The sequence below is a fragment of the Bombina bombina genome, chromosome 12 (genome assembly GCF_027579735.1).
Source record: "Bombina bombina isolate aBomBom1 chromosome 12, aBomBom1.pri, whole genome shotgun sequence".
In the NCBI taxonomy this organism is placed as follows: domain Eukaryota; kingdom Metazoa; phylum Chordata; class Amphibia; order Anura; family Bombinatoridae; genus Bombina; species Bombina bombina.
In genome coordinates this window covers 80,432,167-80,459,716 of record NC_069510.1, presented here as the reverse complement: position 1 = coordinate 80,459,716, position 27,550 = coordinate 80,432,167, and the positions used below count along the sequence as shown (strand labels likewise).

At 42.5% G+C, this 27,550-nt stretch overlaps 1 protein-coding gene across 1 annotated transcript in view; it reads left to right on the top strand.

Moving 5' to 3' along the window:
- SYN1 (synapsin I) overlaps positions 1-27,550 on the top strand; it is a 437,372-nt gene that overhangs the window by 395,305 nt on the left and 14,517 nt on the right. Inside the window, exons 9-11 of the mRNA XM_053695581.1 lie at positions 2,486-2,588; positions 18,718-18,861; positions 26,768-26,837. Coding sequence (XP_053551556.1) covers positions 2,486-2,588; positions 18,718-18,861; positions 26,768-26,837 — 317 coding nt within the window. The remainder of the gene's footprint in view (positions 1-2,485; positions 2,589-18,717; positions 18,862-26,767; positions 26,838-27,550) is intronic.

Genomic DNA, 27,550 nt, shown 5'->3' with positions numbered 1-27,550 from the left:
TTGTTGTTCCTTCTTCTCATAAGAGACGTAAAGGTCAGACAGCTACTGCTACTTCTCTTTCTCTCTGGTTGAGAAGTATAATTTGTTTGGCTTATGAGATTGCTGGACAGCGGCCTCCTGAGAGAATTATAGCTCATTCCACGAGGACTGTCTTCTCTTCTTGGGTTTTCAAGAATGAGGCTTCTGTAGAACATTTTTGCAAGGCTGCAACCTGGTTTTCTCTGCATCCTTATTCCAAATTTGATACTTTTGCCTCGGTTGAGATTTCTTTTGGGAGAAAGGTTCTTCAAGCGGTTGTGCCTTCTGTTTAGGTTACCTGTCTTGTCCCTCCCGAATCATCGGTGTCCTCTAGCTTGGATATTGGTTCCCAACAGTAATTGATGATGTCGTGGACTCACCATATCTTAGGAAAGAAAACAAAATGTATGCTTAACTGATAAATTCCTTTCTTTCTGGAGTCCAGGGCCTCACCCTTTATTTTAAGACAGTGTTTTTTAACTAAAACCTCAGACACCTCTACACCTTGTGTTACTTCTTTTTTCTCCATTTACCTTCGGTCGAATGACTGGGGTTTGTGGGAAGGGGAGTGATACTTAACAGATTGGCTGTGGTGCTCTTTGCCTCCTCCTGCTGGCCAGGAGTGATATTCCCAACAGTAATTGATGATGCTGTGGTCCTACCATATCCGGAAAGAAAGGGAAATTTATCAGGTAAGCATAAATTTTGTTTTAATTAAAAAAAAAAACTTACATAATTCCCTTCACTGCCAGGAATAATAGAAGTGTGGTGGGCAGCTGCAAATAGCAGCCTTCTAATTACCAAAAAGCAATGCCAAAGCCATCTATGTCCGATATTTCTGAACAAAGGGGATCCCAGAGAAGTTTTTACAACCATTTGTGCCATGATTGCACAAGCTGTTTGTAATTAATTTCAGTGAGAAACCCAAAGTTTGTGAAATAGTTACAATTTTTTATTTTATCGCATTTGGCGGTGAAATTGTGACATGAAATATACCAAAATGGGCCTAGATCAATACCTTGGGTTGTCTACTATAATATATAGTTTTGACATATATAAAAAAGGCTCTATTTCTGTTTAAATGGAGCGACTGCAAAAATGCTAAAAATTCTCCGGTATTTTGGGCAAGTTCTTCTCTGAAAGTCCCGGTAGCGAAGGGGTTAAATCAGCCTCTAGGGAAATTTACCATATTATAGGGAGCTGCTTCTATTCTGTGAATAACTAAAATTCGTAATATGTTGTTCTAACCTTGAATTTCAATTGTTAACTTGTATATTTCTGTATAGAATTATTATGGAAAACGTAGAATGTAATAAATACATTTTAAAAAAAAATCCAATATCAAACTTACCTCTTTCTCTCATTCACTTTTGTTGAAACTTTATTCTTTCCAAGAGAGCATACTGGGGTAGGCTCAGGAGCATGCATGTGTCTTGAGCACTAAATGTATAATATTCGTAAAAAATATTTCTGAAAACACTGCTGCCGTATAGTGCTCAAGACACAAGCACGCTCCTGAGCCTACCTAGTATAGTCATGGAAATAAACTGAGTTTTAAAGGGATATGAACTGTGATTCAGACCGAGGATACAATTAAAAAAAGTTTCCAATTTACTTCTATTATCAAATTTGCTTTGTTCCCATGATATTTTGTGTTGAAGAGATACCTAGGTAGGCATCTGAAGATCTACATGGCAAAAAATAGTGCTGCCCTCTAGTGTTCTTGCAAATGGATAACATTCTTGCTAAACTGCTGCCCTATTGTGCTCCAGAAATGGACCGGCTCCTAAGCATACATCCCTGCTTTTCAACAAAAGATACCAAGATAACAAATACAATTTGACAATAGAAGTAAATTGCATGCTCTATCTGAATCATGAAAGAGAAATACTGGGTTTCATATCCCTTTAGCATAAGATACTGAGAGGTACATTTGATAATAGAAGTTAATTAAAAATGTTTATAAATGCCATGCTCTATCTGAATCATGAAGGTTTAATTTTGACTTTAATGCCCCTTCAAAGAGTTAAAAAATTAAACTTTCCTGATTTAGATAGAGCATATAATTTTAAACAACTTTACAAGTTACTTCTATTATCTAATTTTCTTTGTTCACTTGTTGTTCTTTGTTAAAAAAGTAAACCTGTGTAGGCTGAAAGGAACTCAGGAGCGTGCACGTGTCTTTAATAGTCTATGTATAACATTTTTGCAAACACTGCTGCCAGTTGGCTAAAGACATGTGCTTGCTACTGAGTTCACCTAGGATTACTCTTTAACAAAGGATACCAAGAGAGCAAAACAAAATTGATAACAGAAGTAAATTGGAAAGTTGTTTAAAATGTCATACTTTATCCAATCCATTTAAGTTTAATTTTGATGTTACTGTCCCTTTAAGGAACAATAGTGCATTTTTTTCATCAAGGAAAGGAAACAGCTTGTGACAAAGTAACATATTGGTTTCTTTCAGATACAAGATGTGGGTGGATGCCTGCTCAGAAATATTCGGAGGCCTGGACATCTGTGCTGTAGAAGCTCTGCACGGAAAAGATGGAAAAGATCATATTATTGAGGTGAGAGGGGGTGAGAAACATAACAGAGACGGGGTCTGATATCACTGGTGGAAATAGACAAATTCTCAAATTATGTTGTCACCTTTATTCATAACCTGAAAATGAATGAACCCCACAAGAGCTTGAAGTGACAGTTAAGCCAAAATTAAACTTTCCTGGTTCAGGTAGAGCATGCAGTTTTAAGCAACTTTCTAATTTACTCCTATTATCAATTTTTCTTCGTTCTCTTGGTATCTTTATTTGAATGTAAGCTTAGAAGCCGGCCCATTTTTGGTTCAGCACCTGGGAAGCGTTGGCTGATTGGTGGCTACATTTAGACACCAATCAGAAAGTGCTACCCAGGTGCTGAACCAAAAATAGGCCGGCTTCTATGCTTACATTCCTGATTTTTCAAATAAAGATAGCAAGAAAATGAAGAAGATTGATAATAGGAGTAAATTATAAAGTTGCTTAAAATTGCCTGCTTTATCTGAATCATAAAAGTTTAATTTCTGACTAAACTATCCCTTTCATTTGCTTTCTTTCGCTTGGTATCCTTTCTTGAAAAGCATACCTTGGTAGGCTCAGGAGTAGCAGTGTTCTTCTAGGACCTAGCTGCCGATTGGTGGCGGCACATATATGCCTCATGTGATAGACTCAACGGATGTGCTCATCTAGCTCCCAGGAGTGCATCAACAAAGGATAAGAGAATGGAGCAAATCAAATAACAGAAGGAAATTGGGAAGTTGTTTAAAACGGTATGCCCTGTCCAAATCATGAAAGAATGTTTTGGGGTTTTGTGTCCCTTTACTATAATACTGAATCATCATTATTAGAGTCAAAAATTGCTAAGTAATCACTTCTAACAATGTACAGTTCCAAATGCAGTCCTGAATATACATTTTATCTTCATGCAATGGACAATATTCATATCTAGCTTCATATAATGTTAGCTTAATGGGACAGTAAACACAATAATATTGTAATATAAAATATTTATTTATTAGACATATCATAGAAATGTGATAATAAAGGATATAGGGGGGGGGCGATTTATCAAGCTGAGGCGGACAGGAGTGCGTATATGCTGCAGCTTGCCTCTGGCGGTCTGAATTCTCCTGGAGGAATCCAGCATTGTACACAAGCGCTATTTACGCGCGGGCAGGAGTTGTCAATTTCAAGCGGTCTGATGACTGCTTCTTGTTAAATACGGCGTGCAGGCGAAAGCCTTTGATAAATCGACCCCATAGAGTCCAAGAATTAGTCCCGAATATATATATATATATATATATACACACAGTTCTCCACAGAAAATGTTGCCAGCCAGCAGGCATTATAAAGTAGCCGAGTGGGGGGCAGTGTAGTACTTTCTCATACTGTAACATTGTCTTCTTAAACAGGAAGAGTGTCAGGGTTTTTTCCCTGTTTTGTTTGCCATGTGCTGCTTGCAGGCATTTTACTCACCTCTCTTGCTGACTCTGGTGCATACTTTGGGATGCTGCTCATTTCCTGCACTTCCTTTTATGGCCAGACTGGTGTACATCATCCGTGTGAGACAGGATGCAGTCTCAGAATTGTGATGTCATCACTTATTATTTAAAGGGCCTCCATGCTTTGCCCTTGCGTTGTCTCAGACCTGTTTGTAAGAGCTCCTGTGTATTACCTGGCTGTCTGACGTCACTCCTGGTTCCTGATCCCTGGCTTGTTCCTGACTCTGCTGTTCTCCTTGTTCCTGGTTCTGGCTCGTCTGACTACTCGCTTTGGCTCCTGACTTGGCTCGTCTGACTATTTGCTTTGGCTCCTGACTCGGCTCGTCTGACTACCAGCTCTGGTTTTGATTCCTGGCTTGTTATTTGACTTGTGGACTTTTTATTATTTTTTGCTATTAATAAAGGTGTGATTATTTTTGCACTTCTCGTCTCAGTCTGATTCCTGGCATCCTGACATTACGCAAGGCCATGAATCCTGATGGTGCTAATAATCCACCTTTACCTGACATAATTTCCAGGATGGATGAACAGGATCATCGCTTGGATCAATTTGCACTAGCCCTGCTGACTCGCACTGCACATTTGGACCAAAGTGTCCCGCAAGTTATGGCTGCTCCTGTTTCCGCTGCTGCACCTAGTCCTACCAGGAGCATGTCCAGTTCTGCACCTCTACCTCAGCAATATGGAGGCGATCCTAATCAGTGCAGAGGGGTTTTGAACCAGGTGGGCATGTTGAGATGTTACCTCAGGCGTTTCCCATTGACAGAGCTAAGGTGGGATTTCTCATCTCGTTACTCTCTGACACAGCTCTTGCCTGGGCTAATCCCTTGTGGGAGACTAATAAACCTGTGATTTCAAATTACCCTGAATTTGTGGCTTCCTTTCGAAGGGTATTTGATGTTCCAGCTCGCTCCTCCTCTGCTGCTAAACGACTCATGTCCATTCAGCAAGGTACAAGATCTGTTGCTCAGTATGCCATTGAGTTCCGTACACTTGCCGCAAAGGTAGGTTGGAACAATGAAGCGCTTGTTGCCGCCTTCTTTCATGGGCTCTCTGATGTGATTAAAGACGAAGTTGCTGCCAGAGATTTACCAGAGGATCTTGAGGCATTTGTGTCTTTTTTTATCTTAATTGACATCAGACTCAGAGAGAGGCCCTCTTTCAAGGAGCGCTTGCAGAAGCCTCCTTTTCCGTTGTCTCCTACGTGTTCATTTCCACCCATGCCTCCCTCTCCTCCCATGCCTCCTGGTCCCGAGTCACCAGGTACTGCTGAGCCAATGCAGTTGGGATTCACACGTCTCTCCACGGCGGAGAGGGCCTTTAGGAGGAGGGAGGGGCTCTGCCTATATTGTGGGTTACAGGGCCACCTTTTGAAGTCTTGTCCTACACGGCCGGGAAACGCTCACACCTAAGGTCCTGTCGGGGGCAGACCTTGGGTGGTTTATCTTCGTCCCCGGAACCGCTAAAGGAAAAACCTTTGGTCACGGTTGTCCTTTCCTGGGTGGACTCCTCCATAGTCACCCAAGCTCTTGTTGACTCGGGTGCTGCGGGCTATTTCATTGACAGTGCTTTTGTATCAAAGCACTCCATTCCTGTTTTGCCTTGGTCCGTTCCGCTTGCTATTGAGGCTATTGATGGCAGGCCCCTTCAGCCCGCACTCGTTACTCACGAAACTGCTCCGTTATCCATGGCTGTTGGGGCTCTCCATTTTGAAACCCTCCAGTTCCAAGTGATAAACTATCTGCATTTTCCGGTTGTTCTGGGTTATCCCTGGCTCCAAAAGCACAATCCCAGTCTCGACTGGCGCAGGTCCGTAATGTTGTCGTGGTCTCCGCAATGTATTTCCATTTGTCTTCGAAAACCAGTTTAAGTCTTGTGCACTTTTTCGGTATCTCAATTGCCAGAGGAATACCGAGAGTTCCTAGACGTTTTTGACAAGGTGCGTGCCGGTACGTTGCCTCCTCACCGGTCTTACGATTGTGCCATAGACCTGCAACCTGGAGCCATTCCTCCTCGGGCCAGGTTTACCCTCTGTCTGTTGTGGAGAATTGTGCTATGGAGGAGTATGTTGCCGATGCTCTGTCACGGGGGATCATCCGCAAATCCTGCTCTCCTGCAGGGGCTGGCTTCTTCTTTGTGAAGAAAAAGAGTGGCATGTTAAGACCATGCATCGATTATAGGGGTCTTAATCGTCTTACCATTAAGAATGCTTACCCTATTCCGCTCATTACAGAACTCTTTGACCGCCTCAAGGGAACTACGGTCTTTACTAAACTTGATTTGAGAGGAGCGTACAATCTTGTTAGGATCAAGGAGGGCCACAAATGGAAAACAGCATTTAACACCAGGAGCGGGCATTATGAGTATCTTGTAATGCCCTTTGGCCTATGTAATGCTCCTGCTGTTTTCCAGGAATTTATTAATGATGTCCTACGAGATATGTTGCTACAGTGTGTTGTGGTGTACTTAGACGACATCCTCATACACTCATCCACATTTGAGGCTCATCGTTCTCAAAGGTTCTTCAGAGACTACGTGAGAACGGCCTGTTTTGTAAACTTGAGAAATGTCAGACTCAAGTAACCTTCCTAGGTTATGTTATCTCCGTTGCAGGGTTCTCCATGGATCCTGACAAGTTATCTGCAGTTCTGCAGTGGCCTCGCCTAGTTGGTCTTCGGTCTATTCAATGTTTTTTGGGGTTCGCCAATTACTATGGAAAGTTTATTAAAAACTTTTCTTCCTTGGTCAAACCTATCACAGACATGACCGTAAAGAGAATGATCCACTCCATTAGTCACCTACTGCCTTTAAGGCCTATGATAGTCTTAAGACTGCCTTTGCTGCCGCTCCAGTTCTGGCTCATCCTAACCCTGTCCTGCCTTTCGTTCTTGAGGTCGCTGCATCTGAGACTAGAGTAGGTGCCCTCTTGTCTCAACGTCCTACGCCTGACGGTTCCTTACATCCGTGTGGTTTCTTCTCTAAGAAATTTTCTCCAGCGGAGTGCAATTATGAAATTGGCGACAGAGAATTACTGGCCATAATTTTGACACTCAAGGAATGGAGGCATCTTCTCGAGGGTACTAGCGTGCCAGTGCTCATTCTTACTGACCACAAGAATTTAAACTTATCTATCTGAAGCAAAACGTTTGTCGCCCCGACAGGCCAGATGGGCGCTATTTTTCTCTCGGTTTAATTATGTGGTCTCCTCCTACCTGCCTGGTAGTAAGAATGTTAGGGCTGATGCCCTCTCTCGACAATTTTCGCCTCTGTCCAAGGAGGAGTCTGTACCTACTCCAGTTATACCTCCTGACCATATTTTGGCTACCATACGTACTAATTTGACTTCTCCCTTGGGGGAGGAGATCCTGGCTGCACAAACCAATGCACCTCCTGAGAAACCTAGTGGTAAGTATTTTGTTCCTGAGAATCTTCGAACTAAACTTTTGCACACTTACCACTATCCTAAAGCCGCAGGCCACCCAGGCAAGAACCAAATGATTTGGTCTGTCACTCGACAATTCTGGTGGTCAGTTCTTCTTTCTGATGTTGCTGCGTATGTTGCCTCCTGCTCAGTTTGTGCACAGAATAAGACTCTTCGATGTCTTCCTGTGGGTCTTCTTCAACCTATTGCTAATTGTGAGCGTCCTTGGACACATCTTTCCATGGACTTCATTGTCAAGCTCCCTGTTTCCAATGGCAATACTGTTATCCTTATGGTCTAAAAATGCCCTGTTTCCAATGGCAATACTGTTATCCTTATGGTCTAAAAACGCCTTATGGTCTAAAATGTCACATTGCATTCCCTTGAAGAAGTTGCCTACCGCTCAGGAGCTTGCTTTAATTTTTGCCCGGGAGGTCTTCCATTTACATGGGTTACCCAAGGAGATAGTGTCGGACCGGGGTAGCCAGTTTGTCTCCAGATTTTGGCGTTCCTTTTGTGCTCAAATGGGAATCCAGCTTTCCTTCTCCTCGGCATATCACCCTCAATCCAATGGGGCTGCGGAACGGTCTAATCAAGCTCTGGAACAGTTCCTCCGTTGCTATGTCTCAGATCACCACAATAATTGGTCTGAACTGTTACCTTGGGCAGAGTTTGCTCATAATAGTGCTATTAATGCTTCCTCCAAGTTATCCCCGTTCATGGCGAATTATGGGTTTCAACCATCCTTGTTTCCCGATTCATTCATGTCTCAGGGTATTCTGGCTTTGGAGGAGCATCTCCGGCAACTCCGTTCCACGTGGGTGCAGATTCAGGATTGCCTTCATCGTTCTATGCAGTGGCAAAAGTTCCAGGCTGATCGTAGGCGTCTGCCCGCGCCTTCCTACCAGGTTGGTGAGAGAGTTTGGCTGTCCTTCCGCAACTTCAACCTTTGTGTGCCTTCCAATAAACTGGCTCCCCGTTATGTTTGTCCTTTTCGAATACTCCGACGGGTCAATCCTGTGGCCTATGCTTTTGACCTTCCTCCTGCAATGCGCATCTCCAATGTTTTTCATGTCTCCCTCTTGAAACCATTGGTTTGTAATCGGTTTACCACTGTGTTGCCTCGTCCCCGTCCTATCTTTGTTGACAACCATGAGGAGTGTGAGGTCAGCAGCATTATTGACTCTCGTATGTCCAGGGGCCGCGTACAGTATTTGGGTTCCCTCCTCTGATGTTCATGCTCCCGCCCTCCTCCGTGCCTTCCATGCCCGTTTCCTCAATAAGCCTTTTGTCCTCACGCGGGGAAGGGGTCGTTGAGAGGAGGGTACTGTCAGGGTTTTTTCCCTGTTTTGTTTGCCATGTGCTGCTGGCAGCCATTTTACTCTCCTCTCTTGCTTACTCTGGTGCATACTGTGTGATTCTGCTCATTTCCTGCACTTCCTTTTATGGCCAGACTGGTGTACATCATCCGTGTGAGACAGGATGCAGTCTCAGAATTGTGATGTCATCACTTATTATTTAAAGGGCTTCTGTTCAGTATGCTTTGCCCTTGCATTGTCTCAGACCTGTTTGTGAGAGATCCTGTGTATTACCTGTCTGTCTGACGTCCCTACTGGTTCCTGATCCCTGGCCTGTTCCTGACTCTGTTGTTCTCCCTGTTCCTGATTCCGGCTCGTCTGACTACTCGCTTTGGCTCCTGACTCGGCTCGTCTTGACTATTCGCTTTGGCTCCTGACTCGGCTCGTCTGACTACCAGCTCTGGTTTTGATTCCTGGCTTGTTATTTGACTTGTGGACTTTTTATTATTTTTTGCTATTAATAAAGGTGTGATTATTTTTGCACTTCTCGTCTCAGTCTGATTCCTGGCATCCTGACAAAGAGTCCACAGCTGCATTCATTACATTTGGGAATTCAGAACCTGGCCACCAGGAGGAGGCAAAGACACCCCAGCCAAAGCCTTCAAATACCTCCCCCACTTCCCTCATCCTCCAGTCATTCTTTGCCTTTCGTCACAGGAGGTTGGCAGAGAAGTGTCAGAAGTTTGAGTTAAGTCTCTTATGTAGGGTAGTACTCTTCGAAATGGGACTGTAGTTTTAAGTAGTCCTGTCCGCCTCTCAGTGAGAGCATGAATGAAAGTTAGAGTCCGAAGATGCAGGGAGAGTTTTTCTGCGAAACCATCCCGACTCATATTAACAGCTCCCCGTTATGTTTGTCCTTTTCGAATACTCCGACGGGTCAATCCTGTGGCCTATGCTTTTGACCTTCCTCCTGCAATGCGCATCTCCAATGTTTTTCATGTCTCCCTCTTGAAACCATTGGTTTGTAATCGGTTTACCACTGTGTTGCCTCGTCCCCGTCCTATCTTTGTTGACAACCATGAGGAGTGTGAGGTCAGCAGCATTATTGACTCTCGTATGTCCAGGGGCCGCGTACAGTATTTGGGTTCCCTCCTCTGATGTTCATGCTCCCGCCCTCCTCCGTGCCTTCCATGCCCGTTTCCTCAATAAGCCTTTTGTCCTCACGCGGGGAAGGGGTCGTTGAGGGGAGGGTACTGTCAGGGTTTTTTCCCTGTTTTGTTTGCCATGTGCTGCTGGCAGCCATTTTACTCTCCTCTCTTGCTTACTCTGGTGCATACTGTGTGATTCTGCTCATTTCCTGCACTTCCTTTTATGGCCAGACTGGTGTACATCATCCGTGTGAGACAGGATGCAGTCTCAGAATTGTGATGTCATCACTTATTATTTAAAGGGCTTCTGTTCAGTATGCTTTGCCCTTGCATTGTCTCAGACCTGTTTGTGAGAGATCCTGTGTATTACCTGTCTGTCTGACGTCCCTACTGGTTCCTGATCCCTGGCCTGTTCCTGACTCTGTTGTTCTCCCTGTTCCTGATTCCGGCTCGTCTGACTACTCGCTTTGGCTCCTGACTCGGCTCGTCTTGACTATTCGCTTTGGCTCCTGACTCGGCTCGTCTGACTACCAGCTCTGGTTTTGATTCCTGGCTTGTTATTTGACTTGTGGACTTTTTATTATTTTTTGCTATTAATAAAGGTGTGATTATTTTTGCACTTCTCGTCTCAGTCTGATTCCTGGCATCCTGACAAAGAGTCCACAGCTGCATTCATTACATTTGGGAATTCAGAACCTGGCCACCAGGAGGAGGCAAAGACACCCCAGCCAAAGCCTTCAAATACCTCCCCCACTTCCCTCATCCTCCAGTCATTCTTTGCCTTTCGTCACAGGAGGTTGGCAGAGAAGTGTCAGAAGTTTGAGTTAAGTCTCTTATGTAGGGTAGTACTCTTCGAAATGGGACTGTAGTTTTAAGTAGTCCTGTCCGCCTCTCAGTGAGAGCATGAATGAAAGTTAGAGTCCGAAGATGCAGGGAGAGTTTTTCTGCGAAACCATCCCGACTCATATTAACAGCTCCTTGGCAATCAGCATTGACGAGTTTCGCTGCCTGCCTTTGTTCACTCAAGTCCATGTCAGAAGCGAGGCTACTATCTGTCACACTTGAAGGGTCGTGTTCCTGTTCCACGGCGTAGATTCCGGTAAGATCATTTTATTTTACTTCATTATGTGAATGTGATGTTAACGTAAAGGTAGGGTCCCAGTGGGACTCCTTTTATCTTAAAATAATGAATCATGGGTTAATATTCCCTAAGGGGGGTTATTGAACAGGGGGAACTTTAATCATGTTTGTTATGTGGTTCTATCTGCTGATGTGTAGTAATTCTTTAGGCTCATGGCTTTTCGGAACATTAACGGCCTTATCATCATTTGGCTCGATCTTTGGATTTGCACGCTATTTTATTACTTGCACGGTGCACCTCGTGACCGGGTGTGGTTACTTTGCTTTTTCATTTCCGTATGCTGACCGTGTGGTGACAGAGAGAGCCTGCTCGTGGTTTTGTCTGGTTTACAGGAGGCAACCAGGGCCCGCTGGGCGGTAGATTGCCCGATTCAGTTCGGCCTCCTGGGGAAGCGGGGGGCTCTGAGGCTTCAGGGGCCCCAACTTTGGGGCCGGAGTCGTTTTTTGATCCGGCAAGGGATAATTTTGCCTTCCGCTATAGGTTGGCACGTCTTTGTGTCCTACTGAGACATGTTTTGGCGTTGCTAGAGGATCCCAGTCCTAGTGGGCCAAGGGTTTCGAGGCCTTAGATGCCTTAGATACCTGGATTTATTTTATGTATCGGTTCCAGTTCTGAGCTTGGGTGAAGGGAGCCTTCTGAACGGATGGTACGTTTGGGCGTACCCTCTATTCCCTTTTGCGTTCACCTGCGGGTGCTGCCTTACTTATAATTTAGATCCGGATAGGATGTATTTGATTTATAGAAAGCTCATGGCTGATATAACTTTTGTTGAGAACGTTCTTTCTCTGGAACCGATACTTGCAATTTTGTCGTCACATGGGCACTTCCTCAGAATTTGCGCACTTTAGTTAAGTCCAAGGTTATGTTTCTAGTTCATATTATCGAGCCTTCGGGTCGATTTTTCATGGACCTTAAGACAGATCTGGGGTGCTTTTGTACCAGGCAAGTACTGGTCGGGCGCTGTCTACTGTTTCTTGGGTTCACCCTCGTGGTGCTGATTAGCCTGTCGGCTTTAAAAATAAAAAAAAAAGAGGTGTCTCTTAAGGCCTAGTGTTATGGATTCCGGACTCGGATCCTACAACAAAGTTTGGGGCCTGGAGCGTAGATCCAACACTTTAGGTAGGAAGGTTGTGTGCTCCGATATAAGTTGTTTTTTTCTGGCTATATTGCTTGAGATGCGTGACTGACTTTTTCAGACGTCATTGTGGTTTATAGGGTCCCTGTCTCCATTCCTTTGGAAGTTTGGAGATGTGATTGGTTTCCGGAGGTTTAGTATCTGATTAGTGGACGATTTGCGTCTTCACTTGCGGTATCTCCGGATGACGACTTTTGTAGCCTAGTCGCATTACGTTTGCGGTGGCGATGTTTTCTTCCCTCCCGTCTTGGGTTAGGTAATTTGTTATGGATGAGTGCACATGTCCTTCTTCTTTGTCTCAGTGTTTCGTTTGCTCTAGTGCGTGGAGTGCAAAGGTCTGCCTGCCGTTCTACCAGGAGCTGCAAGGCTCCCGTTGATTATTCCATTTCAGGGATGTAGGGAGACCGATCCTTGCAGGGATCTCTGAAAACTGTTGTCTTCTCCAGATAAGAACTGCCCCTTGTCATACCATGGTCTTTTGACTCTCGGGTGCTACCTGTCAATCTTATTTCAGATCTAGCCCTTCGGCTTGAGGGTAGGAGGTCTGGGGTCAGTTACAGTCTTTTCGCCTGTCCAAGGTCAGGAAACTGACCATTTAGCCTTTCAACTTGGTCAGGTCGTCAGTCCTGTCTACATGGATTACCTTGTAATACAAGGGTACTGGTGGCCCTTACCTAAACCGGTCGGGAGTTCTTTTCAGACTCTTGGGTTTGTGGATGTTGCTAGGTACTAGGACTTAGATTGCGAAAAGGCTCTGTCTGGGTGCGCTCCTAACCATAGGAGGTAGCTTATGGGTTCCTCAGGGGCTTCAGATCTTTGGATCGGTTCCGTTTTTTCGAGGACTCCGGCTTAGGACCTTGTCTTTTGCCTGGAAAGAGTATGAACGGTTCTGCCTAACCTTGGGGTTTGGTTCTCCCGCGTGTCCCTTTTGAGGGGGCGTGGGTTTTTCTGACTCTTGTTATCCAACTGGGCTGACAATATTGGCCGAGGGTAGGCCTCTAGTAGGGTTTTTTCTGTTGTTTAATCTTCTTCTCACCTAGGGTGGGGAAGGGATTTTTAACGTGTTCTCCTTAGTTGGAGGTATCTGTAAAGGGCTCGTGGGTCCTTATTTTTCTTGCCTCGTAAGATTTTTTCCTCTCTTGCGTTCTCAGTATCACGGAATTGATTTCTGGTATCAGAATGCTGTTGGTTAGAGTGCTTCTTCCCTTGAGGAGTGTTCCTTCTTATGGAAGGCTGCAGTGTAGGGTTTCTTGGACCCGAGCATGAGGTTCCTGTTATGGTTCAGGGTAGCATGCTAATTTTTTAGTAGCGGTCAGAGTTCTACTCTGGGGCTTTGATGCCTCGTAGATCCATCCTTTTTTCTTCCGAAGGTCTGAGACTCTTGTCTGTAAAAGGTCTTTCACTAGTCTTGGGGCTGGGACCGTTATCCTGGAAGGAAAGTCGGGGATCAGTCTGCCTTTGTTGGGGGGACTCTTAGTGCCCATCTCACAACCGGCGGCGGCTGTTGCCAGGATGGATCGCTTCTTTGCTCCCACGATTTTCTGGTTGGGAGCTGTTTTCGAGATTTTTCAGTATTTTTCAGTGGGATGAGTCCCACGATGGCTTAAGATGGCTTTGTTGCCTGTGGAAGGGTCATCACGAGTTTGCCATAGGTGGCTCTGTGCCCTTTTGGAGAGCTCTTTTTAAGCTGCTTGGACGGTTTCCTGTCTCTTCTTGTGTATGCTTAACCTGACGGGTATTGTCTTGTCTAGGTTACAAGGGAGAACTTGCGGGTTTTCTGGAACACCATAGTTGGTATGGTGCTGTGTCAGGGATTGAGGGTGGCCTTCCGGTTATCTTAGTGACATTTTCTCCTGACTATGGACTTATCTTCTGGTCCTTGTCCTCCTAGGGAGTTTGTTCCTTGGACAGTGGTCCTGCAGCTACCTCCGGTTGCTCTAAGTTAATTGATTTTTTGGATATCTCATGGGGCCTCTATTCTCCCTTTCGGGGGTAGATAGAGAGTTTGACCGGTTTTGATTTAAGTCCGTTTTGGATGATCCTTTGGATCTCCTGGGTTCCTCTACTCTCCCTCTCGGGGGTTGATTGAGGTTTTTCGGTTTTGGAATGTGGGAGTTGAGTGCCGCAGGGCTGACTCCTCGGAGGCCTTATGCTCAGCAGACTCTGCGTCTTAGTGGTCTCTAGCACAACTTTGGAGGTTGTGTAACTGATGAGTGGTTACCCAGGCTCCATTTTTTTTCTTGTTGTTATAGTTTTTGTAGGGTGTCGAGTAATTTCAGGCTGTGGTGCCTTTCGAAGGAGCCGCCTTTTTTGTACCCACCCTTGGTTTACATTCAGTGTCCTCTAGCTTGGGTATTGTTTTCCCAAAAGTAATGAATGCAGCTGTGGACTCTTCCTGTTTAAGAAGAAAAACGTACATTATGCTTACCTGATCATTTTCTTTTCTTCTGACAGGAAGAGTCCATAGCTCCCGCCCGCGTTTTATCTATGGGGCGGCAGTAAAAAAAAATTCTTCTGGCACCTTTTTTTACCCTGATATTTCTCCTAAAAGGTTAAATACATTACACCTATGCCAGCTTCAGAAAAATAATTTATTCAAATTAACCCCTTGGCGACCGAGGACGCGTCAGGCACGTCCTACAAAAAAATACAGTTAAGGACCAAGGATGTGCCTGATACGTCCTCTGTGGTTTCAATCGGTGGAAGCGATCGTGATCGATTTTAGCCGCTTTCAAGGTATTGCAGTGATGCCTTGATATTGTTGCATCACTGCAATACCTTTTTTACCCATCGATGCAGAGAGGGCCATCGGCCAGCGATGGTGCCAATCGTTGGTGGGTTGGAGCCATTGCAGGGACACCGGGAGCGTGCACGGACGTGGGAGCGGGTGGGACAGCTACACTATGGAAAAGTTAAATTGATGGAAGGGGGGGGGGGGATAAATATTATCCAAGGGATCTGGGAGGGGGTGGGGGGTAGGTTATGGACGGGGGGCAGCTACACTACAGAAAAATTTGGTCTTAAAAAAAAACACTTTGGACTTAAAAAAAACACGAATTATATGGCAAACTGGGTACTGGCAAACAGCTGCCAGTACCCAAGATGGGTTCAAATAGGTAGCGGGGGTGGGGTTAGAGAGGTGTTTGGGGGGGATCAGGGAGGTTGGGGGCTAAGGGGGGATCCATCACTGCTGAATATATTTTTTATTTTTTTTAAAAGAAAAAAAAGAAAGCCTGCTTTTTCTGAAGAAAGGGGATCCCAGAGAAGCATTTACAACCATTTGTGCCATAATTGCACAAGCTGTTTGTAAATAATTTCAGTGAGAAACCTAAAGTTTGTGAAAAAGTTTGTGAAAAAAATAAACAATTTTTTTTATTTGATCGCATTTGGCGGTGGCATGAAATATACCAAAATGGGCCTAGATCAATACTTAGGGTTGTCTACAAAAAATAAATATAAACATGTCAAGGGTTATTCAGGGATTCCTGACAGATATCAGTGTTACAATGTAACTATCGCTAATTTTGAGAAAAAAATGTGGAAATAGCAAAGTGCTACTTGTATTTATTGCCCAATAACTTGCAAAAAAAACCAAAGAACATGTAAACATTGGGTATTTCTAAACTCAGGACAAAATTTAGAAACTATTTAGCATGGGTGTTTTTTGGTGGTTGTAGATGTGTAACAGATTTTGGGGTCAAAGTTAGAAAAAGTGTGTGTTTTTTTCCATTTTTTCATCATATTTTATAATTTTTTTATAGTAAATTATAAGATATGATGAAAATAATGGTATTTTTAGAAAGTCCATTTAATGGCGAGAAAAACGGTATATAATATGTGTGGGTACAGTAAATGAGTAAGAGCAAAGTTACAGCTAAACACAAACACCGCAAAAATGTAAAAATAGCCTTGGTCCCAAACGGACAGAAAATGGAAAAGTGGTGTGGCCACTAAGGGGTTAAAAAGACATGAAACCCATTTTCTTTTCTTTCATGATTCAGACAGAGCATGCAATTTTATATAACTTTCCAATATATTACTATTGTCTAATTTGTTTTGTTTATTTGTATCCTTTGTTGAAAAGTATACCTAGGTAGGCTGAGAAGCTGCTGATTGGTGGCTGCAGATATATGCCTTTTATCACTGGCTCTCATCTCGCTCCCAGTAGTGCATTACTGCTCCTTCAACAAAGGATACCAAGATAATAAAAGATATTAGATAATAGAAGAAAATTGAAAAGTTGAATAATGAAATGACTTTTTTTTTGTTTTTTGTGTCCCTTTAACCAATGGCTGTAGAGGGACCCTATTTACTCATATACCATCAATTAGACATGTGCATTTGTGTCATTCATTTTAAAATAAATGCTGATTTCTTCTTGTAAAAGTGCAACAAAGATCTGGGTTTGCAAATCCGGCTTCAAAAAGAGCCAATTGCTGCTGGCGGTGGTCATATCGGGCATGCAGGTGTCTAGTATCAATAAATGCTGAGGGGTTGATTTATGAAGCAGCAGACCTGAAGCGGAAGTGAAAGGGACATGAAACCCAAAATTATTCTTTCATGATTCAGGTAGAGAATACAATTTTAAACAACTTTCCAATTTACTTTTATTATTTAATTTGCTTCCTTCTCTTGTTATCTTTTGCTGAAAAGTTTATCTAGGCAAGCTCAGGAGCAGCAGAGAACCTAGGTTCTAGCTGTTGATTGGTGGTTGCATATATATACCGATTATCATTGGGTCACCCATGTGCTCAGTTAGAAACTAGTAGTGCATTGCTGCTCCTTCAACAAATTATACCAAGAGAATGAAACAGATTAGATAATAGAAGTAAATTATAAAGTTGTTTAAAATTACATTCTCTATCTGAATCATAAAAGAACATTTTGGGGGGTCATGTACCTTTAAGAAGCAGCGGTTGTAAGACCGCTGCTCCTTAACTCGTCCGCCACCTCTAAGGAGGCGGACGGCAATCAGCCCGATCGGATATGATCAGGATGATTGACACCCCCTGCTAGCAGCTGATTGGCCACGAATGTGCAGGGGGTGGCATTGCACAAGCATTTCACCAGAAATGCTTGTGCAATGATATGCTGTCGGCATTTATCGATGTTCAGCGGACATGATCCGCTGTAGCGGATCATGTCCGCCCGCACTTTAATAAATTGGCCCCTAAATGTGTTTACAACCTGTCTTATATTATGAATTATTCTGCTGATGTTTGTGAAATGTTAGTTGCTCACAAGTAGCTTCAGCGGTAAGGCAGAATGAAAAGAGAAAGATCCCAATGATGAATGGTGGGGCTGGCAACGGGGCGATATTACATTATACTCACACTTATGCTAAAGATAACACGTAAACTTTAAAGGTGTATGAAACCCCTCAAAATATATTGTTATTCAGACAGAGCATACAATTTTAAAAATGTTTCCAATTTACTTCTGTTATCAAATTTGCTTCAATCCCATAGTATTCTGTGCTGAAGAGATACCTAGGTAGGTGTCTGGAGCACTGCATGGCAGGAAATAGTGCTGCCATCTAGTGCTCTTGCAAATTGATAAGCTTCTGGCAAAACTGCTGCCAAATAGTGATCCAGACACGTGCACACCTCTGAGCTTACATCCCTGCTTTTAGATAAAAGATACCAAAAGAACAAATGCAATTTGATAATAGTGTTAAATTAGAAAGTTGTTTAAAATTTCATGTTCTATCTGAATCATGAAATAAATATTTTGGGTTTCATGTCCCTTTAATTTAGATTATAATAACATTTTTGTTAAACAAAATTACATATGGAATTCATTTTTATTAATTTATTTAATTTACCTGTATATATTAATCACATTTGCAAAACCTGGTACAAATACACATGCTTATTTATCTAATGAGAACTGCTTTTTCAATAACACATTAGTGATGTTTGTCTTCTGCTTAGTGGTGATAAAGGCCTTATAAAAACCCTTGGATTGGAGAGTTGGATGTGTTCCGCAGGTCAGTGGGTCCAAACTGTCATGGAAGCCAAAGGTAGCAGTGGTTGTGGAATGCTCCGGCTGAGGGTTCTAGGAAGATCCTCACATTGTCCAATTCGTTGTGGAATGTTCCAGCAGTGGGTTCTAGGCATATCCTCACATTGTCCAATTGATTAAAGAACTTTGCAGCACTGGGTTCTTGGCAGATCCACATATTGTCCAATTGATTAAAGAACTTTCCAGCACTGGGTTCTTGGCAGATCCACACATTGTCCAATTGATTGTAGAATGTTTCAGCCGTGGGTTCTAGGCAGATCCTCACATTGTCCAACTGGTGTCTTTGTTCCTTTCATTTTACTTGCAATTTTATCTAGCTGTTATTATTATTATCGGTTATTTGTAGAGCGCCAACAGATTCCGCAGCGCTGTGTATAGCTTTATCTGTATATGCCATAAAATAAACGTTTTATCCTCATAGTCTATCATCCTCTACTGCTATCTTTTGTGTTCAACCTTTCTGCCTCACTTTTCACTTGTTGTTCTCTTTCAGGTGGTTGGTTCCTCTATGCCTTTAATTGGAGACCAGCAAGATGAGGACAGGCAACTAATAGCTGATCTTGTGGTCAGTAAGATGGCTCAATACATTCAGTGCAGCTCTTCACCAAGTCGCTCCCTCCATACGCAGCAGCCACAGGTAAAATGTCAGATCCTGTGGTCAGTCTTATCATATTCTCATGGAATCATACTCTTTATTTCTCAGAAAAACATCCACCAGAGTAATAGGAACATAGGATCATAAATGTACTGTACACAGAGTTTCTATCATTTAATTTAGTGATATTTTGGGAGCAGTCTCTCTCAAACGTAACTTCCAATAAATTATATAATTTTGATGTAAATCTACTGCTGATCGGTTTGTACTATCTGTCTATTTAACCGTATATTTTTATCTATCTAACCCCTATATCTCAGCCCTTGTCTCCAGATACTCTCCCTCCCCAGATACTCTCCCTCCCGTGCCCTTTGCTCTACTTTTGACCTCCTCCTCTTTTGTTACCTCCTCACATTCCTGTCTACAGGACTTCTCCAGACTGGCCCCAATTTCCTTCTAAATACAGGGAGAGTCCACAGCTGCATTCATTACTTGTGGGAATACTGAACCTGGCCACCAGGAGGAGGCAAAAACACCCCAACCAAAGGCTTAAATACCTCCCCCACTTCCCTCATCCCCCAGTCATTCTTTGCCTTTCGTCACAGGAGGTTGGCAGAGAAGTGTACAGAAGATACGGAGTAGATGGGACTGAAGTTTTTAAGTAGTCTTGTCAGCCTCTCAGTGAGAGTATTGATGAATGTTAGAGTCTGGAGATGCAGGGAGAGTCTTTCTGCAAAAACAACCAGACTCATATTAACAGCTCCTTAAGCAATTAGCATTGACAAGTTTCGCTGCCTGTTTTCTTCACACAAGTCCATGTCAGAAGCGCTGCTACAATCTGTCAAACTTGAAGGACCGTGTTGCTGTTCCACGGCATAGATTCCGCTAAGATCGTTTCATTTTTTACACACATGTTAACGATAGAAGATAGGGTCTCAGTGGGACTCCTTTATCTTTATGGAATCAAGGGTTAATATCTCCTGATTATTGAACAGTGGGGTCTTGTTAATCATGTTTGTTATGGGATTTTGAATGTGTATGCGTAGGAGACATTTTGGGCTCATAGGCTGATATGGAACATACAGGTTACAGAGCTGCGCAGTTTTATTAAACTGGCGCGCTTTTCCTTAGCAGGGGTGGTCCTGCATGAGGCACCATGTGACTGGGAGTAGTCACGTCTGGTTTTCCATTTCCGATTCCTGACCGAGGGGCTATTGAGAAGAGTTAATTTCTCTACCTGTCTGGGTCATAGGAAGTGGTGAGTGCCCCAGCCATTGGTGGTTTAAGGTGCCAGTTGTTTTTTGGATAAAAAATGTAATTAGAATTATGGAGGATTCTGATATTCTAGTGGATTCCTCTGATACAGATTTTAATACCTGCATATTTTGTGAGGAGGACTGGGTAGATCAGCCCACTCAATTATGTTCCATATGCCGCAATAGGGTGTTCTCTATGGCTTTAGCGAGTTTGCCTCTTCCTGCTACGTGCAAGTAAAGGGTTAATCCGTGCTCTCCTACCCACGGGCCGTCGTGTAAAAGGACTGGAGATGCAGTTCCCTCTGAGGCTTCAGAGATAGAACCTCCGGGGTTAGAGTCGCCTGATTTGTCTCCTCCGACTGAGGAGGATTTTGCATTTAGATGGAGAGTGGCATGCCTACGTTTACTTCTGAGAGATGTTTTGGCAATGTTAGATGTCCCCAGTCCTGATCCGTCAGGTGGATCTCAGTCCTCTAATTCAGATAACGATCTTGATTAGACGAGTGGAGAGGGTTGGATCCTCTTCTTTATCTGCTATATGTATATATTTATAGAATCCCAATCCTGAGCTCTATAGCGGGTTGTGTTGTATAACAGGCAGGACCTGTTTTGTTTTAGTTTGCACACCCTTTTTTTGACTTCCCTTTTGTACGTTTAACTATTTCATTTCTAATTCGTTTCGGATAGTTTTTGTTTTTAGAGCTCTGGGGTTCTTGTGGAAACTCTTGTTTATAAAGAAGTTTCTTCACTGGGTTGTTTTGGTTGTATCGACTTTGATGGTCGTGATCGTTGGAGTTTTCCGATAGAAGCCTCTAAATCTCTGTTCGGGGTGAGGTTTCCCTCGATTATCTAGAGATAAGAATTAAGCCTCTGAGCTTATTTTCCTTATTTTGTTTATTCTCAGTTTTTCCTAACACTGCTGGAACTTAAGAATTTGCCATTTGTTTCAATTTTTTTATGACAAGACGTGTCGTACCCTTGATGACGGGCAGGACCTGTTTTGGGTAACAGTTAAGGTTGTTCTTCCATTCTGCTATAGAGAAGGAGCTCTTTCCAGTTATCTGGTCCAGGCAGAGCAGGTCCATCTATACCGAAGGCCAGGCAGGACCTGTCTTAGGTTCTTCTGGATGGGCACTTGATGCTGGATCATATGGGCCCGGGGGTCCTAGAGGCCAGAGTTGAGTTTTTCATTCCGTCTTTCTGGACTAGGTGACTTTTGGAGTCTTGTGCCGGTAGTCTCCGCAGTGTCAGTACACCGTTGGTGTCTGGTCCAATAAGGGGAGGGGTTTTCCGTCCTTTTTGGTCAAATAATTTTAACCAGAGCTTATTAGATCTCTTTGTTCAGGGAAAATACACAGTTCTCTCTACCTGGATTTAGGAAAAAGGATATCTTTCCTGTCTGGAGCAGTCCAGGGTAACCTGCTGGTTATCTAGGAGGTCTATTTAGAACTGGCAGTGGCTCAACATACAGGGGCCACTGGTTCAAATCCCTGCACAGCCTTTTAAGGCTTTACATCTAGAAGGTGGATGGTTCAGATCCAGCTCCTGACGCTGGATGTCCATTTAAATCCTCCTTGTTTCCGGAACCTCGCTGGGATCCTAAGTTTTTTATGGATCTGGGGTTTAATGAGGCAGTAGCCTGTTTATAGGTGTTGCGGCGGCTCCCGAGTCTGGCGTTCCTGGTTTTCCAGTGTCTGCTAGTGGACCTTTTGGGATTTGCTTCCTGCCGGTTCCAACCTCAGAGGTGGACCTAGACCTGAGTCCTGGTGTTGGCACCAGGTTGGTTCCTTTGGATGCGTCTTGGTCTTTCAGACAGTAAGGTTTGTTGCCTTAGAGCTTACAAAGTTAGTATGCTTCATCAGGTTGTGTCCTCCATTTCTCCTTCAGGCCTCGTTGGCGCTGTGGTGGGGAGTGATGGATTCAGCCTAAGTCGAGTCTTCGATATAGTATTGGGTTTTTGTCTCTGTCTTAGCGGTCCTTTGGGATAACCGGTTGGGGAATCGTTCTCCAGTGTTCGGTCCAGATCTCCCGGTGTTGGGGATTTTTATCCTTGTTCCCCCGGGGTAGTTTTGTCTTGGTCTCTTCTGCGTCAGCAGTGTGAGAATGCTCTGAATTAGTAAAATAACAGTTAGAGCATCAGCTTAAAGTGAAAGTAAATCCTAGCGTTTTGCAAATGCTAGGATTTACTATTTAAACAAATAAAGGGCACTTTCATTCATGAAGTATAAGATACTTCATGTAGAAAGCTTCTTTATTTGATTCAATCGATCACCGCTTTTAGCTGCTACAGTAGCCCACGGTTAAAAAAAAGAAATGCTTCCATTTGTTCTCTATAAATGTTACCTTCATATCATACCTGTGTTTATTTTGCTGCTGAATCTGTTGGTGCTTTTCAAATTGATGATAATATATATATTTATAGATATCAAAATAACAAAGTATCATTGCTCAATGCAATACTCTTGTTATTTTGATATCTAAATCTCTGGACTAATAATATATATATATAAAAGTACAAGTATAAAGGTACAAGGAGGCACTCATGGGTCTTTTTACTCTCCCCTTCCTCAGACCAAGGAAAGAAAGAGTATCCACGAAATGTTATGCACATTAAAGCTACAACTTTAAAAGGACCAACGAGTGCCTCCTTGTCTGTATTTTAAATTAGTTGGCTGGCACCCTGGCGGATGTTGTATAATTTGTGAGAGTGCACTTTCTTGGGCTTTTTATATATGTATTATATTATATATTATTTCATTTTATTTCACTCCTAAACCCAGGAGTGTTTGCCCTGCATAATAAGGGTTTTGCCCCTGCATAAAAAAGTTTCTAGAACCGCCACAAACTGCAATAGCAGGAGATAAGAGTCACAGTGTACTGCTGACCAGGGGAGGTGGCTTAGGGGAACATAGTGCCATTTACTCTGCAGGGGAACAGCAACAGAGCCTGTAACCATAGTATATATTCTTCCGCATGACTGTTTAAGTGCAGAAACTCGGAATAAAATGAGTGGCACAATTTCATTCCTAAGGAGCAATCAATTCTTGAAAATGCTATTCCCATTTTAAAGACCCTTTGCTATTAGGCCAGTTTCTCTAGCCATGGTACCACCTGACCTGCTTGCTACCTCGGGTGATGGGGATAGGCAGCACTAGTGTTAGGCCAAATAGGTGACCGACAAAAAGGCCTTTCTCATGATGGGGCCTCACACAAGGGCTTAAACAATATGTGCTATTTATTTTACTTGTTTTGCTCCGGGGACAGTTAGTTTTTGCTAGTATACCTGTTCTGTTCACAAGCTTTCTCCTTGCACAACCTCTTAGGCACAATCACAACTTCTCTGGCTGTCCTCCCTTTCCTCCATCTTATGCCAGCTTCAGAATAATCAGTAGGCACAAGGACACTGGCAGCAATGAACATATAAAAGGGATGAGAGGTTGCATTTTGGTTCGTTCCTCCGAGGTTCCCTCTCTGCAGCTCAAAGCAGAACACAGCATTTTAACCCATATGTAACCAGATCTGATAGACAAGATCCTCTTGTCTCCTTCCTCTTTGTTCTCTTCTCTATTCCCTATTTCTCTGGTCTCTCCCTTCTCTCTCTTCCACTTTCTTTTCACTCTCTCCCTGTCTCTTCCCCTCTGTCTTCCTCTTCACTCTCTTCTCTCTTCACTTTCTACTCTTTTCCATCTTTCCTCCATCTCTCTCCCCATCCTCTTTTACTTCAATCTGCCTCTCCCCTCTCTTTTTACTCCCTTCTCCATTCACTCTCCCCTTTTCTTTTTTACACTATCTCCCCTGTTTGTCTCTCCCTCTATCTACATTCTCTATCCACTCTTCTCTTTCCCTTGTACTTGTGTTTTCTTGCAAAATTAGCCCTTAGAAATTCTCAGTGTAGCCACTGCCCTCGGGAAATGAGGGAGCAGGCATGTTGGCAACTTAAGTTGCATTCTGTCTCTATTGAGCATGGGCAAAACGGACTCCCTGCTTCTCTTACTTTAACTAAACACTATCAGGTAGATTACAAGTTATGCGCGCTATAGGAAATTTAACGAACGCAACAAAAGTTGCGTTATTTAACCCTCTATAGAGCAGCCACTACAAGTTTTGAAACAGCCGGCTTTTGCGAGCGATATAGTGGTTTTAAGCTTCCTACCGCACAAAATACAAGCTCTGTTTTGACGTGCTTGTGCACGCTTTCCCCATAGACATCAATAGGGAGAGCGGGTCAGAAAAAACACCTGCGATCGTGGAATGAAAAGCTCCGTAACGCAGCCCCATTGATGTCTATGGGGATTTTTTTTTTTTACGTTTAGACCTAACACCCTAACATAAACCCCAAGTCTTAACACCCCTAATCTGCTGCCCCCGACATCGCCGACACTAACATGTTATTAACCCCTAATCTGCCGCCCCGATATCGCTGCCACCTAAATAAATCTATTATCCCCTAATCTGCTGCTCCCGATATCGCCGCCACTATACTAAAGTTATTAACCCCTATTCCCTTGCATCCCAACATCGCACACACTATAATAAATCTATTTGCCCCTATTCCGCCTCTCCCCTACATCGCCGCCACAAAATAAAGCTATTAACCCCTAAACCTCTGGCCTCACACATCACTACCACTAAAAATAAATCTATTAACCCCTAAACCGCCAGCCCCCCACATCGCAACAACCTAAATTAAACTATATTAACCCCTAAACGTAACCCTAACACCCTTAACTTTAACATAATTAAAATAGAGCTAAATTAAAGTTACTATTATACAATTATTAACTAAATAATACGTATTTAAAACTAAATACATACTTACCTATGAAATAAAACCTAAGATAGCTACAATATAGCTAATAGTTATATTATAGCTAACATAGATTTCATTTTTATTTCACAGGTAAGTTTGTATTTATTTTAACTATGTAGACTAGTTAGTAAATAGTTAATAACTATTTAATAACTACCTAGTTAAAATAAATACAAACTTACCTGTGAAATAAAACCTAAGCTGCCTTACACTAAAACCTAACATTACAAAAAATAAAAAACACTAAAAATAAAAAAAAATAAAAAAACCTGCCATTACAAAAAATAACAAACAAAATTATCCAAAACAATAAAAAATATTCCTATTTTAATACCCTTTAAAAAAACACCCCAAAATAAAAAACCCTAATCTATAATAAACTACCAGGGGCCCTTAAAAGGGCCTTTTGTGGGCCCTTAAAAGGGCCTTTGTAGGGCGTTTCCCTAAAGATATCAGTTCTTTTGCTAAAAAAGAAAATCAAACACCCCCTAACAGTATACAACCCCCCAAACCCACAAATAAAGTAAAACCTAATCTACTCATTGCCCTGAAAAGGGCATTTGAATGGGCATTGCCCTTAAAAGGGCATTCAGCTCTTTTGCTGCCCAATAAAAATAAAAAATGTCTATTCTAAATAGAAAAACCCACCCCAAAATGAAAAGAAATTACACAAAATACCAAACAAATTATCCAAAATAATAACAAGTATTTGTATTCTAATACCCATTTCTTAAAAAAACACCCCAAAATAAAAAACCTAATCTATAATAAACTACCAATAGCCCTTAAAAGGGCATTTTGTAGGTCATTGTCCTAAGTTAAATAGCTCTTTTACCTGAAAAAAAAAATACAAAGACCCACTAACATTACAAACCCCCCCCCCCCCAAACCCACAAAATAAAAATAAAAACTATCTAAAAAAAGCTAATCTACCCATTGCCCTGAAAAGGTCATTTGTATGGGTATTGCCCTTAAAAGGGCATTTTGCTCTTTTGCATTGCCCTGAAAAGGGCATTTAGCTCTTTTAAGAAAAGCCCAAACCCTAAATTAAAAACAAAACCAAAAAGGTTTTAAAAATCCAAACACTAAGCCCTGAAGATCCACTTACAGTTGCTGAAGTCCCGCTTGAAGGATCTTCATTCCGGCGGCTCCATCTTCATCCAGGCGGCATCTTCTGTCTTCATCCCGGCTGTGTCTTCTATCTTTATCCCGGCGGCGCGGAGCGGGTCCATCCTGAAGACATTCGGAGCGGAGCATCCTCTTCATACGGTCTCCGCCGTACACTGAATCTTCAATGCAAGGGAGATGTTTCAAAATGGCATCCCTTGCATTCCTATTGGCTGATTTGATTTTGGAAATTCAAATCAGCCAATAGGATGAGAGCTACTGAAATCCTATTGGCTGTTCAAAACAGCCAATAGGATGAGAGCTTCTGAAATTCTATTGACTGTTCAAATCAAGACGAACGCACAACTCATAATCTACCTGAATGGCAGCTCATGTTACTCTAGAAGACATTTGACATGAAGCTAGATAATCCCTCCTGCAGAGACCCAGCCCCTTTCTGGTGCTGTGGCAGGAAGTAATGGACATTGTACAAATGAAGTTATCAATAAAAAAATAAAAGAAAGGGGAAATCCTTTTAAAATGATGAATAATACATTACTAAATATAAGCCACTGTAGACTGTGGGCTATGGCTAACTAGTCCAAGCTCCCATATGGTGTAAAAAACACATTTATAAAGTGATTAAGCAGGGTACTCAGTGCAAGCATAAGTAATGTAATAAACAAACTGAAGATGTAATAACACCCTCAGCTTTACTACCACAAAGATACTATTTGTTATTTTTATTGATTTATTTTTTTGTGGTTTGTTTTAGGCTCAAGCTGTTCATGCACGATCCCCAGCCCCTGCCCAGCAGCAGCAGCAGCAGAGACCCCCTCCTCAAGGTAAATCTAATTAACTGGATCTAGTCAAGAATAAGAAGCGCTAAAGACAAAATGACAATTGAACAAAATATAAAATAAAAATTGCCCTGATTACTGAAATACTTACAGTATGTGACAGACAGATCTTCACATAATCACAGACAATAGTATCTCCAGTTTAGCATATACATACAAATAATGTACTATATTATCTGAATTGTATACACTTAAAGGTACATGGAATCCAAATCTTTCTCTCATGATTCAGATAAAGCATACAATTTTAAAGAACTTTCCAATTAACTTCTATTATCTAATTTGCTTCATTCTCTAGGTATCCTTTGTCAAATGAGCAACAAAGCACTACTGGGAGCTAGCTGAACACATCCGGTGAGCCACTGATGAGGTACATATGTGCAGCCACCAATCAGCAGCTCCCAGTAGTGCGTTGGTTTTCAACAAAGAATACCAAGAGAACAAAACAAATTAGATAATAGAAGTAAATTGGAAAGTTATTTAGAATTGCATGCCCATATCTGAATCATGAAAGAAAACTTTTGGGCTTTATGTTCCTTTAATGTCGTCATGATAATTCGAGTTCAATGTTAAATCTACTTCTTATAAATAAAACTAAATATAAATATCTACAACATTACAAAAAATACATAAAAAATTACAGCACAAAATAAAGGGCAATTTGGGTGGCCAGTGGTTTTATATATGAGAATGTGATT